The 15258-nt window shown below is 38.6% G+C and overlaps 1 protein-coding gene across 1 annotated transcript in view; it reads left to right on the top strand.

Annotated features, from left to right (window-relative positions):
- LPHN2 (latrophilin 2) overlaps positions 1-6346 on the top strand; it is a 73478-nt gene extending 67132 nt beyond the window's left edge. Inside the window, exons 20-21 of the mRNA XM_010160154.1 lie at positions 837-965; positions 4274-6346. Of these exons, the coding sequence (XP_010158456.1) occupies positions 837-965; positions 4274-5028 (884 nt within the window). The 3' untranslated portion in view covers positions 5029-6346. The remainder of the gene's footprint in view (positions 1-836; positions 966-4273) is intronic.
- The last annotated feature ends 8912 nt before the right edge of the window (positions 6347-15258 follow it).

Here is a 15258-nt window from a genome sequence, read left to right as displayed (position 1 = left end):
CTAGTAATCAGAGATCAATTGACTTTTTAATAATTTCTCAAAATATACTTTTTCTTTAAATTATTCTGAGAGTTGTTTAAATATTGTTTCATTAGCATTTAAAATGGGTTAAAACAAAAAATAAGTTCATGTGGATTTTGCTTTGTCTTATATTGTTTTGTAAACTAATTGTTTAAAGAAAATTTGTCATCTGAGGAGTTCTTTTTTAAAACCTGGCAGATAAATTTCCAGCATGAATATCCCAGGAGAAAATGTGAATGCTCTGATTTCTTAGAGCAAATATTTTGCTTTCCCCTCAGCATGCATACTTTTGCATATACTAAGATATGCTTCTTGCGGTTTGTCACCCACTGTCTGTTTGAAAACAGCAATTCCCTTCCACTATCCGTGTGTTTTTAATAAAGTGAATAACAGCTCTGATCCTGTCATAAGAGATTTTTTCAGTACCTTTCAACTGGAGAAATTCAGTTCTCTCAATTCTGTACAGAGTGTTCCATACGATCCTTTTTAAAGTTACAATAGCTTTATTTAGTACCTTGATCTCTACACGTTTAATTGCTATTCTTGTATAACAGTGATTTTGTATACATTTGTAAATGTCACTCTCACCAGATGTTTACTTTGGGGATTTGGATAGCACCTGTGAATTAGTGGAATCTAGCTGTATTTTTCCTACTCCCATTTCAAATACATAGCTCAAATACATTCAGAAATTTTCAGCTGAATTACATTTGACAAGTTCTACATGATTCATGATGAATAAAAAAATATTCTTTATTGAAACTGTCAGCCTAAAATTAAAGAACTGACATTTTTTTCTGTTTCTTTTGCTTTAGGAATGACTGGCAATTACCTACTAACAAACCCTCTTCTTCGACCACACGGCACTAACAACCCCTATAACACATTGCTCGCTGAAACCGTTGTATGTAATGCCCCTTCAGCTCCTGTGTTTAACTCACCAGGTGTGCTCATACTTCCTGAATAAAACTCCTTTTCTTGGCTCGCTCCAAATCTCTTCCCTAGATAGAAACTCAAGTTGCAATATCCTAGCCATACATTCTGAATTTCTGTCAGTTTGAGAAATACAGTATTGCCAATGTCAGCTTGTAAAACTGCACTATATTATAGTAATGCCTTTGCCGTAACAGTATTTACCAATAATTATCCATGTTTTTAACACAGGTGGCATAAATCTTAATATACTATTACAGGACTGACACCACATGGTCTGAGAGCCCATCTTCAAGATATATATCACTTAGAGGTATCACGTCTATGCAATATAAGGTTGACTCTAAAGCTTGCTGAGAAAAACCCGCCTATGGAACGGATTAGATACTAAAGCAGCGCAAGGCATCTTGACACCTTTGGATACCCCAGTTAGAAAATCGTATCCAGCGTCAAACAGATCTAAACTATAGTATAGTGCAGCTTTATGGTAGATCATTTTCCTGTAGGAAAATCTTGAGATTAACAGTTAGAACAGTTTAGTTCTGTAGGAATAAAGGGTGTCGTCACTTGCCTAACATTTTGTTGTTACATTATCTAATTGTTTTTTTTTAACTACGGTACTGTTCATCAGTAAATACCTAGCAGTTACTGTTCGATGAGTCATAAGATCACTTTAGTATAACTGGAACGATAAACCTTTGATAAAGAGCTCATAAAACCTTGTTTCCAGTTTTTATTTCAAGTTTCCTTTTTTAACTGAACTGTAGTTTCTATTTTCATTCTCTTGTTTTCTTACTTTCCTTATGCTTTCCTCTAGCAACCTACAGAGAGACAAGTATGGGAGTAAAACTTAACTTTGCCTATCAAATGTAAATTTTTTCAGCATGATTTTTAATGGGCACAATTAAAACATAACTAGCGGTCATGAAGTAGACTCAGCGGGCAAGTGGTTCACAATTTGCAAATGAAATGTTTCCACATTCAAAAAGTACTGGCATACTGCTTTTTGGGAAACAACACGAGGTCTGTAGCAAACTCTATTGGTAACAGAAGTTATGCAATGCTGAAATAATTTGCTGTTTAAAACCAAAGCAGTGTCGAGCAGAAATGCTTAACAATTTACTTATATTTTTACATTCCCACAATAATCTTGCTACAGGCTATGGAAAGATTTCAAATGAATTACCTGATCATGGGCAACAAAATTTGCCTCATCAAACCAATTTGAATATATTCTAGCATGCTTAGCTCTGCAGTATATCATAGAAAACTCATTTTGGATTATCAGATATATTTTGGTATCTGTTTAGTAGAAGAAAAGAGAATTAAAATTATAGAATTAAATCACTTTCATGAGGGAAATGAATGCCAGCATGTGGTCCATGTGTTGTCTACTTTTATAAATGCCATATGTTCTGTGCAGCTAAATCCACTGCAAGAAAAATCTTGGAACATATATGAAATTGCAAAACTACAAAGTTGTTTAATCAAAGCTTAAAGAGACCTTTCAAACAACCCTCATCACTGTTTAAATCAGTACACATGGAGAGGAGTTAACAATAATGCAAATTCAAAATGATTTGCAAATTACTCAGAATTTATTTGGAAATTATTGCTCTATTTTTTAAAGTTGAAGACAAAAGTCTTTTCATGAGAAAATGCAATTACTTTTTAATTGAAAACAATAATTTCCAGAGAAGATTGAATTTTCTAGGATAAGCTGCAGCTTTAATTATGAAAAAGAACCCAAACGGAAAAATGTGTAATCTTTTCCAAAACAACATTTTTCTTATACTCCTCCAAGCCTTGCATATAATGCAGCAGCCTCACAGTGGTCAGTCTCATTCAGTGAAGTCACATCATTCTTTCTTTACTTCCAGACATATCTGTAGATAAAGTGATTTTCTAGGAATGCTCTAACCATCTGACTTTCCATGGCTCAGACTGTTTAATTTCTTTCAAAGTTTTTTTACTTTTTCCTTTGCTTGGGAAGCACTGTGCTGTCATAGTTTACATGTCTTTGTGTCTATAGGAAAACCTTTTCTTTATCGTGTTACCAGACAAAAAAACCCCAAAAGACAAGACCAAAACCATAAAGACTTAACCATCACAAGACTTCATTTTTTTCCCCCCCCTTAAACTTCTTTTCATGTTTCCAGCAGACTTACCCAATCTGTCATTCCTCCAGCAGCTATAAGATATCAGCCATGGCTGATTTCTTCTTCCCATTCCACAACTAGTATTTATTCTTTGATTTAATTTCTGTGACCCATACTTACAGAAATTCCTAACATTTCTGCATTTGACTTCCATGCCCATGGTAACTGTGGGCCTAACTTTTAATTAACTATTCTGGTTCATTCAGTGCTGTCACTGTGACTGATGCAGACTGCAGGCAAACTTTGACCTTTAGAAGCCCGGGGCCGTTGTTGGCAGACAGAATATTAGTGAAAAAAAATTACATTAAGTGGGAAAAGAAAAGCTGTTATTGCTTAGTAATCTAATTTGCTGAACCCTTGCTCTGACTAAGTTGCTGAGAAGCTCAGTAATTCTTCATCATGTTACAATAAATCATTTTACTTTCTTTTATATATCAGCTACTCTTAGGCCAGATAGCCTGAGCAGACAGACATGATGTGAGTTGTCCAAAGTGAGTCATTCCACCTGCTGTCTATCGTGTTGTTGGATGGTGCTTGTGGGCCCTGGTCCCTGTAGTGTGAAAGATGGCTGTCCTTGTTTAACATAAATTCTTTGTATTTATCCATTTTTTTTCATTCTTTTCTTTACTTCATCTCAGAAAAAAAAAAAATAAAAAGGAAAAAAATGTTAGATATGTTGTTAAAGTAGTTGCTTGCCAGTTATGTGGGTTTATGTTGTACATTTACCTTCAGTTATGTCTGTGATCTAATTCCTTTTTAATTTAGTGTCGTTTAGGACAAATTCTGTTAGTTTTCTTTTTCTAAATCATGGTGGTGTACTTCAAAACATGGATGTTGCCAAATGAATTGCTTTGCATTACATATGCAAGGGCATGGAGTGAACAATGCCTTGTGGAAGAGTCACAGAATTGACACTAAATTAAGAAATTAAAATGCCGCTATTCCCCACAGGAAATACACGTTACTGATTTTAAAATGCATCTTTCCTATAAAGTGTGCAACTGTTTACATTTGGGAATGTTCAATAACCTAACTTTTCTCAAGTCTTATTTCTAAGTACAACTTTGTCCTGAACTACATTAAAGAATTTTGTTAAAAGATACAATTAAGTGATGAAAAGCACATTAGGCAATAACCAGAGCTGTCCTTTTCTGTTTCAGGACATTCACTGAACAATGCCAGGGATACAAGTGCCATGGATACTCTACCGCTAAATGGTAATTTCAACAACAGCTACTCAATGCGCAATGGAGACTATAACGACAGCGTGCAAGTTGTAGACTGTGGACTAAGCCTGAATGATACTGCTTTTGAGAAAATGATCATTTCAGAATTAGTGCACAACAACCTGCGGGGCAGCAGCAAGAACCACAACCTGGAGCGCACGCTACCAGCCAAAGCTGTGATCGGCGGGAGCAGTAGCGAAGATGACGCCATCGTGGCAGATGCCTCATCTTTGATGCACAGTGACACCCCCGGGCTGGAGCTCCACCACAAAGAGCTTGAAGCCCCACTCATTCCTCAGCGGACTCACTCCCTTCTGTACCAGCCCCAGAAGAAAGTGAAGACCGAGGGAACCGACAGCTATGTCTCGCAGCTGACAGCCGAGGCTGACGACCACCTCCAGTCCCCCAACAGAGACTCTCTTTACACGAGCATGCCCAATCTCAGAGACTCTCCGTATCCAGAGAGCAGCCCCGACGTTGAAGAAGACCTCTCTCCCTCCAGGAGGAGTGAAAATGAGGACATTTACTACAAGAGCATGCCAAACCTAGGAGCTGGCCATCAGCTTCAGATGTACTATCAAATCAGCAGGGGTAATAGCGACGGCTATATAATTCCCATTAACAAGGAAGGATGTATTCCCGAAGGGGATGTTAGAGAAGGACAAATGCAACTAGTGACAAGCCTTTAATAGTGTAGCAAAGAAATATTAAAGGCCACGTACAAGTATTAAAAAGACTTAATTGGCCACATGCAGGCACCCTCATATCTGCTTGAAGAGACAATTCTGTTGACCCTGTGGTTCTCCAGTAATGGGGGATGACTGGACCTCGCAGTTCTGTGAATTTTTATAAAACAAAAACTTTGTATATACACAGAGTATACTAAAATGAATTATTTGTTACAAAGAAAAGAAATACCAACAAGGTATTTTAAGATATCTTCTGCTGCTGAATTTAACAAAATTGTGAAAAAAAAGGTAAATAAACACTTTCCAGCCATTTAACTGCAGCAGTTTGTGAACTAAATTTGTAAATATGGCTGCACCATTGTTTTTTTTTTCTAGGCCTACATTGTATTATATACAAGGCGTAGGCTCTAAAATCCTGTGGGACAAATTTACTGTACCTTACTATTCCTGACAAGACTTGCAAAAGCAGGAGAGATATTCTGCATCAGTTTGCAGTTCACTGCAAATCTTTTCCATTAGGGCAAAGATTGAATACATGTCTAACCACTAGCAATCAAGCCACAGGCCTTATTTCATATATTTCCTCAACTGTACAATGAACCGTTCTCATGAAAAAATGGCTAAAGAAATTATATTTTGTTCTATTGCTAGGGTAAAATAAATACCTTTGTGTCCAACTGAAATATAATTGTCATTAAAAAATAATTTTAAAGAGTTTGAAGAAAATATTGTGAGAAGCTCTTGGTTGCACATATGTTATAAGCTGTTTTTCTTACACTCTGTTCATAGTACGGTAGTATGTTTAAAATGCAAGTTCTACCCGTTTTCACTTATTTTTCACTGTAAACAGTGTTCTGCTTTGACAAGTTAGTTTTTATTCTTCCGTTTTGAATTCTTATTGCCAAAAGACTTAATTTGGAGAGAAAATTGTTTTAGAAGCCAATTATGCCAAGCCTTGCACAAATTTGGTATAGCTAACAAAGATTGTAACTCGATTCCCTGTTCATTCCTTAATCAGGGTTGGGTGGTAAGGGGTAAAGGGGACACTGGACACTTCTCACAAGCTTTCTCGTGACTAAAAGGTGCCTGTCCTTTAAAAAAAAATAAAACATAACTATTACTCCTCCATATTCCTTCTGCCTATATTTAGTAATTAATTTATTTTATGATAAAAATCTAATGAATTGTAAATTGTTTCAACAAAATTCTGCTTTTTTCATCCCTTTGTGTAAACCTGTTGATAATGAGCCCATCACTAATATCCAGTGTAAAGTTTAACACCTGTTTGACAGTAAATAAATGTGAATTTTTTTCCAAATAGGTAAAATGTGCATTATTATGTACGAAGCATAATTGGCATCAGCAGTCCTTCAACCCAGCTCTATCCTGCTTAGAATGGATTCTTTACATTTCATGATTTAAGTGTCGAGAATACAATAGAAACTGTCTGTATAGCTCTAGAGCAAAAAGGTCATCTTGACTATTCACTACTCTAGTCACAATTGAATAGAATCAAACTCAGACATAGCAGGGTCATTAGGAAAATGTACTGTAATTTCATATATTTACATAACTTTTAAGTAGGCATCTGCACTGAAATTAAAAATAAGGTGGCAAACACCACTATCATATTCTTGGCAACAGTAATTATCAGTTAATTATTAGTGATGAAGATACATTGTTGCAGTGGGGAAACCATGAATAAGCATCATTTGGATAGGAATCCAAGTGCTATCCAAATCATTAAGCCATCACAGCACTATTTTGAGTTAGATAAATAAGCATGACTATCCCCATTTTTATCAGACTAGAGAACTGCAGAAGGCGGCTGATGCCCAGGATGATACCTACATATCAGTGGCAGCATTGGAAGTCTGAAGTCTTTGTTGTCTTGATTCCCAAGCCTCCTTTGACCCACTCAACCAGGGCCTCTCAAAGATAATGCCAAGGACTTAATTTGTCACAACTTCCAAAATTGTCTTCTTCCAAATAACTCTAAAATTAATGCCCCATCATCACAGAGGCCACAGTTTCATGTGTGACCACTGTGACTATATGTATGAGAAAACTTCCATTTGAAAGCCGTATCAATTCTCTTACCTTCTGATGCATTGGAATGTATAAAGTCCATTGGGAAAATAAAAGCTGCATTTGGAAAAAGTTTGGATTTCAGAAGAATATTTTGGGCAAGACTTCCTGCTGTTGAGACGATTCAAACTCTGTAAAAATAAAAATACGCAAGTTGAGATGGAACCATGGGGTTCAGGTACCCTTAATATATCTGTAATCAGGACTGTGACACCATGGCAATTGTTCCTGAAGAAAAAAGCATCTTCACCATCGACCCTACTGGTGACTCTTGCCAGTATGTTCCTTGATACTTAAAAGTTATTACATTTACAGTAGATTCACTGCAACATTTAAAATTTGATCAGACAGTGTTTACTTCTGTTCAGTCGAGATACTTTAGAAACCTGAAGTCTCTCTGAAATCAGAATTTGTTCTCCTTCAGGGTATACAGCAGACTCTGGAGCAAAGGTTATTCCCTCAGTCTGTCTGGCAACTGAAAAGCATGCTTGCTGCCTTCTAGCTAGGAAATCATGTCTTAGGGGTTTAAAAACTCTGGTGCTCAAGTAATTACAGTACACATGACCTAATAACATCACCAACTTCAGCAGAATCTTCAACCCTAGTTCGGGCAAGTACTCCTTTGTGTCTAAAGGTGGCAAAACTACATGCTGGAAAAAGGTTTGTAGCATTGTGATCTTAAATACATATTCAATTGCAAATGTAACAAGTATTCATAAAACAAGAAACTCTAGCTGATGAACCTAAGATGAACCAGCTGAACCTAAGTATCATAAGGGAATTCTTTTGTTAGCTTCTTTGTAATGTAGATACTGCTTTTAGTGAGCCTGGGTTTTTTAATGTTATGCTAGTGAGTGTCCTGTGTTTAGCTAGCAGCCGATACCTTGCCAAATTTCTGTTGGTGTAACTTCTCAGTGTAGTGGGTTACAATATAATTATATAGCTGACAGCTTATTGTAATTTCTTTATGTTCTCTCTCACGTTCCTGCCATCTTGTCTTGGGATCAGAAGGACAGAAGAATTCAGAGGAAGAGTTCGAGAATAGAGACATAATGACAGCAGAATTAATGGAAACAAGTGTTTCTTCAGGGTCACCAGTTAACCAGTTCCTATGATGGTGCCAAGGATATGCTGCTATTTTAGGCACTGTCAGAAGAGCTGTAATTTTCTTATGGCTAGTAATCTCCTGTTAGTATCAGTGTTAACCCTACTGGCTCAGTTCAATTCTTCCTTGTAACTTCAGTCCAGTTATATTAATTCCTACAAAAAGATTAAATGGGATGTGCATTTAGTGAACTGTTGTATAATGGTGCTATGCATTGTTTAATATAAAATACATCTCAATTCTACATAAGTGAACCATAACATGAAGAAATGCAACACTGGTAATACCTTTATAGTTAAAATTAACCTTTATCTGTGAATTCTACAATACACCTTTGCTTCTTTTAAATTGGAAATGAAATTACTAATAAAGTTTACATATATTCACTTATGTAGGCAATAAAAGGTGTTTCAAATTGACATAAGTTATGGATAAAATATGTGTCATACTTTATGTCCTAATTTTTAAGGAAATTTTTTTCTGAACCACTCAGAACAGACATTAACAGAACAATAAAAAAGTAAACAGTCCCTATGTACTGTTGTTATCCCACTTTGCTTCAAAACTAGAAAGACTTGTCTTCTAGACTTGATTATATGACAACATATGTTAGTGTAAAGTTTTATCCCTGAATAAAGTTATTTTTTAAAACAAGTGAGGCTGCAGGTAGACAATTATATATGTATGAACATCTTCACTGGGGTTTTAACTCATGAATACTAGGGGACAGTGGAGAATGGAAAGTGATGGGACACAGCAGTAATTCTTCAGTTCCATCTCAACTGTAGCCCTGCAAAGAGACACCAGGGACGTCACACTACAGCATACCTTACATTTTAAAAAAATAGATGGTGACAGTCACCCCCAACATCTATGAAGAGCGCTGCTGTACCATTTCATTAAGCTTGCTTTATGGCTGCACTGAGATAAGGACCCTCGATGTATGGATGCTGTTGGCATGCTGGGTCTCCGCTCCAGAGCTACACCACAAGTTGGAATCCAGCTTTGCGTTGAGTTGGAAATAAAAGCTAGCACTGCCACAGCACTGGAAGCAAGATCGCTGTGCCTCTCATTTATATAAACACTTCGTAAATTAGTAGGAATTAAGTTAATGGATCCAGCTCAATCATCCAGCTCTGACAAAAATCTGGAGTAAAAGTTCATTGGGACCCTGTCTATTTCAACAGAGATTTTGGGGTTTTTTTTTTCAGTAAAATCCTTCATGTGGTTTTTAGAACGACAGCTTCCAAATCCTTTTATTCATGCAGGATAAATTCTCAATGGTATTTCATTAATTCATGCCTAAGAGCATTAATATCTCTTCTTACTGTATTATGTCATCATTAATCTCAACCACTCCCCATCAAAGTTCCTGGTATGTGAAACGGATCACACCGTGGTGCAGCCTGAGTGATTATAAATGCTACGGAAAATCATACAAGCCTCAACTCAGCAGCAAGGAAATTTTAAAGGACCATTCCATAGAATGCAGCTGCTGAAGTCATCAGTCCAAGATACTAGACGGGAAGTCACAGTTGCAGAAATAATTTTCAGAATGGGTAGTTTTATCAGGAAAATTCTTCTATGCCACAATTTATCTAATTCATAACCATATCTTCATTGGGTGCACACCTCCTTCAGTGCGTTTGAGTAGGATCTCTGGCACAATGTAGACTTTGCACTGCCAGCCAGTTTAAAGTTTAGAGACGACAAAGCTGAGCACAAAAACATCCATGCACATTAAAAGGTCTGATTGAAATAGGAAGCAGCAGGTTAGTCTCTGTACAGGCTTTTCTAACAGAGAAGCAGGATCTCTGAATAAGCAACATGGAATAGCTAGCTGGAATAAGTGTTCCAGTCCTCTTGTAACATAAGAATTGCTTTAAAATAGCATAATGCTGCTGAACTTTCAGCCTCCGTGATTACTTAAGAGAATGAGTCCCAAAGTTTAATGAGGTTTTCATGAAAATAATCCATTTTCACTCACTTTAAATATAACACTTTGCTTCTTTTTGCATTAGTAGGATAAATAGAAACTTCCTAGCTCATATTGTTTATACCACTCATTGTTATAAATATTTTCCCTCCACCTCCTTCTACCTGACTCTTTCTAAACAAATCTTTATTTTCAGCCTCCTCCATTTCTCTAATCATTTAGTTGCCAGTTCACAGGATTACTTTTTGGCAGTATGCTTTAAGACATCGGGCAAGAACAGAAGTATGGGTGAATTGTTACTGTAGATTTATGGATAGAATTGTATTTTCTATTCTGTGCTGCTTTTTTTCCATCCCCACATGGTCTCACATAATCTTTTGTTTTCACAGTATCCCTTCACAACATGAGTTTTTCCACTAAGCTGACCATAGCAAGTAAGGTTCTAAATGGTTAATTTAGAACTCTGCAAAGCCTACAAATACTTCCAATTATTCCCCTGAATGTGTGCCTAACCTTGTATTTGTCATCATTGCATTTCATCTGCATCACACTGCCCATTTATTCACTTTGTTAACCCAGGTCATTCACAATCTTCCCTAGCTCTGATTAACTGAAATAATTCTGTTAACAGCAAACAGTGCCACCTTTCAGACAGCATGTTCATCCCCCTTTTCAGATAGCACCAGTTTGAATACCAAGTGTTGGGGCACTATACCATTAGCCTTTTGCCATGATAAAAAAATTGACCATTTAATCCTGCTCTACTTCTTAGTTTTTAATGCACAGCTACTTTAGCTCTCACTTCCTCAATACTAGTTTGCTTTAATGGCTTTGTAGGGATATTTTTACAAGGATTTTTCCTCTCTTTTTTGAATCCAAATAAATTACATCAACCATACCCTCCACTCTCAGCAGCTGCACGATTGACTAAATTTTAGTGTGTTAGAGAGGCACAATTTTCTTACCCTAAGCATTTACATCTCTCGGCAATGTTTCTTCTCCACTATGTGCTTAAATGCAGACCTGCTAGATGTCAGACCCAAAAAGCACTTAACTGTTCAATGTGAAACTTAGGTGGAGTTTAGGCACTGAAATTCAGGGACAGAAGTAACTCTAACCTCGTAGACATTTATAGTCACTGAAGAAATTTTGTCGTCCCAAGTTCTGCTACTGCACGTGTGCAGCCCTGTCAGGTGAGCCAAGGCAAGCCAGGCACCGCAGGCAGGGTCACTGCCGCATCGCGTGTGCCAGTGCAGCCGCCAAATGCTACAACCCAGAAATGAGGTTACCAAGGGGCTCCTTCCCTCCCCCTGCTGACTACACTGTCCTGACAATAACTGCAAGTTGTCTAGAGATAAGAGGTAAGCCCTGAAGTGTGTGTAACCTTGCAGCGTGATGGCCATCGAAGCTCTGCCTGGCCTTCCGCTGGCTCATTGCAGCAAAAGCTGCACCTGCGAACCCTTCCAAATCTCTGTGAGCTCACACGTATCCCTTTGCTATGGGAAACCGGCTGTAAAATTTCTCCTAACTCTTTGTATTCACCACATGGCAGCTGAGGGCTCTGACCACACCACCTTTACCGGTTGTGTCATGAAAGGCTCACAGACCCTGCCTGTGCAGATCCAAAAACTCCGCCGCTTTTGCCATTACGTACGTCACACATGAGGGGCTGCGTGAAGCTGCTGGAAGGCCCGTAGCACCATGTTTTGGTACAGGCCGTGCCACATGGCCTGCGTGGCAGTGCGCAGACGCTCTCCAGCCAAAGGCGATCACGGCAACACTAGGGTGCACCCAGGGCACTCCATTTCCCACACACAGCTTCGAGCTAAGAAACCCGGTCAGTCAAAGTTGGGCTGGCGAGCGTAGTTAGGCCCTCAGCGTGCCACTGAAGACCTGCTCACAGTGACCTACGTCTTTCAGGATCTCTGCTCAGTTACAGGCATGCTACTGCTGCAAACATTGACCTGGGCACTCAGAGCTCTGTTTTTCTTGGGCAGGACTAGCGTAACGTGAAGCTACGGCTAAAAACCTTCCTGAGGAGACCGTCAGCCATCGCTGAAATGGCTGGTTGTCTCCATGACAAATCACAAACACGTGCAAGTTTATATGAAGCAGTGAGGGTTTCTGAGCTCATTAGAGGCTATTGGAAGAGCCTAAGCCTGGACTGTTTTTTTAAAAGCTGAGGCAGGGAAGGGAATACAGGCATATGGAGAAGAAAATAAAAGGATAATATGAATCAAATGAGGTACAGAATTAATTTTGCCTTTTCTCATTTCTCTCCTTTCCAACACCAGTAGCTGCTGCCCCTTCAAGGCAAGAGAGAAAAAAAAAAAATCTTACTAGTGTGCATGCATATGGGTAATTTAATAAAATACTTCAGTTTAGTGAAGCATTTCTAACTCATCAAACTTACTAATTTGTGTTTATGGCCTGCCATTCCCAGATCACAATATGCTTGTGGAAACCAGTCTAGAAATTTACCATTCCAATCATGTCTTCAAATTTTCAAAGCACACTTTCAAAACTGATTTTAGCTAAAAGAACTTATTTCAATGGACCAAAACCCTACTACTCCCAAAACTACTGAAAATGGAGAAAACAGTCAGTGCACCTAGTGAGAGGAAGTTGGTTAGGCATTTGCCTTAGCATAGGCTTCCCATAAGTTTTGTAGCCCAGTTACCTAAAGGTATGACTAAACCCTTCCCTGGGAACAAGACTGATCAGTGCCAGCAAGGCAGTGTTACCTATCCAGAGGTGCTGGTAATGAACACAGTATCATAATGCTCACCATCACTTTAGGAATCTGGTCTATGTCCACTCTTAAAAGCTATACATCTATAGAGACAATGTTTGTCTCGTATTTAAAGATTACTGGTGTGAAAGAATACTAAGTAAGCAGAAGTGTTAAGTAAAAGTGACACCTATACATAAACCTACATTTATGGACATAACTGCACCTACGAAGTGCTGTGCAATTTGCTTGAGGACCTTTCATGGTCCAGCTCATGGTGTGCACACAGAAGTTGCTTTTAATGCAGATGCAGTGAGTACAAGAAGCTACGTTCTGGGTAGTCTGACATCTAAAGTAAGCAGATAGCTGCTGTAGGGGTTTCTCCTAGGTCTCAGCAAAAGTTTGTTGTAGATTAACTGGCACTTAGGGGACTACTTGGTCTCCCCACGTCAAGATAAGAACATGCTACATGCTGCTTATAGTTATAAGTGTTCTAATTAGGTCGACTTGATTATTGTTCTGTGGTTTGATAGATGCTGTATTTAAAGTAATTTCAGATACTAATTTTTAGACCTTTTTTGTGAACTAGTAAATCAAGTGCAATTTATTCACGGAATTATTCTTTTCTTTCTTAATGCCTATTCCCTCTGGCTTGTAACGTTAATTAGAACCTGCTATCTGTTCATATTCGTAATGGTAACAGTTGTCACCAGAGTACAGATGCATAGATTCAGCTCATGTTGCCACTTTGACTTTATACTTAAAACCTAACAATCTTCCTGGCTATACATCTGAGAATACCATCCATTAATGCTTTATTTCACTGCCAACCTGAACTCCAGACTCTAAACACTAACAATCTGATTATTTCTTAACCATCCAATAATGCATTTTATAGAGAATAGAAACTTTAAAAAAATAGCTTCATTTGGAGATAAATATCTGCCTGAAAAGGTTATTCAGCCCATCCAGGTTTCTTTTTTATTACTATAGATTTTCCCAAGGCAGTATTGTTTCTTGAATAATTATTGATCTAAGCAATTGGGTGCTGAAGTAGACTGATTCATTCATTCATTCAACATACACAGAGAAAAGCACTTGGTTGCCCTGGTAAAAACAAACAACTTCCTTCTGTGTGCTCCTCCACCCTTCCCTAGAATATGATGACTGCACTGAAATGTAGTCAATTAATATTTAATTTGCATTTGTCAGGAAAAGAAAACATAAAGTATATTTCTTTAGAACAGAAGAATTAGGATCTGGAAAATAGTTCAAAACACACTAGCCTTGCTTGACTTGCTTCTTTACACACCAATTTACAAATAAGTTTTAAGAGAGTCTTCCAGCCCTTCCCTAGAATATGATGACTGCACTGAAATGTAGTCAATTAATATTTAATTTGCATTTGTCAGGAAAAGAAAACATAAAGTATATTTCTTTAGAACAGAAGAATTAGGATCTGGAAAATAGTTCAAAACACACTAGCCTTGCTTGACTTGCTTCTTTACACACCAATTTACAAATAAGTTTTAAGAGAGTCTTCCAGCAACTAGTTGCAATTATCATAGAATCGGAGAATGTTTTGGGTTGGAAGGGACCTTAAAGACCACCTCGTTCCAACCCCCCTGTCACCCTCCACTAGACCAGATTGCTCAAAGCCTCATCCAGCCTGGCCTTGAACACTTCCAGGGATGGGGCATCCACAACTTCCCTGGACACAACCTCTTCCACATCCTCACCACCCTCTCCGTGAAGAATTTTTTCCTGATATCTAATCTAAATCTACCCACTTTCAATCTACACCCATTACCACTTGTCCTGTCACCGCAGGGCCTTGTAAAAAGTCCCCCACCAACATTCTTGTAGGCCATCTTCAGGTACTGGAAGGCTGCAGTAAGGTTTATCCAGAGGCTTCTCTTCTCCAGGCTGAATAAGCCCAATTCTCTCAGCCTTTCTTCATGGGAGAGGTGTTCCAGCCCTCTGATCATCTTCATGGCCTCCTCTGGACTTTCTCCAGCTGGTCGATGTCTTCCTTATGTTGAGGCCTCCACAGCTGGAATCAATACTGCAGGTGGGGTCTCAGGAGAACTGAGTAGAGAGGGAGAACCCCTCCCTCGACCAGCTGGCCACACTTCTCCTGATACAGCCCAGGATACGGCTGGCTTTCTGGGCTGCCAGCGCACACTGCCGGCTCATGTTCAGCTTTTCATCCACCAGTACCCCCAAGTCCTTTTCCTCAGGGCTGCTTTCAATCCCTTCTCCACCCAGCCTGTACTTGTGCTTGGGATTGCCCCGACCCGTGTGCAGGAACTTGCGCTTGGCCTTGCTGGACTCCATGAGTTTGACACAGGCCCACCTCTCCAGCATGTC

Source organism: Eurypyga helias, unplaced genomic scaffold (genome assembly GCF_000690775.1).
Source record: "Eurypyga helias isolate BGI_N326 unplaced genomic scaffold, ASM69077v1 scaffold6311, whole genome shotgun sequence".
NCBI classification, from domain to species: Eukaryota; Metazoa; Chordata; class Aves; order Eurypygiformes; family Eurypygidae; genus Eurypyga; species Eurypyga helias.
Note: the sequence above shows the minus strand (reverse complement) of the source record. Positions and strands in the feature narration are given on the sequence as shown.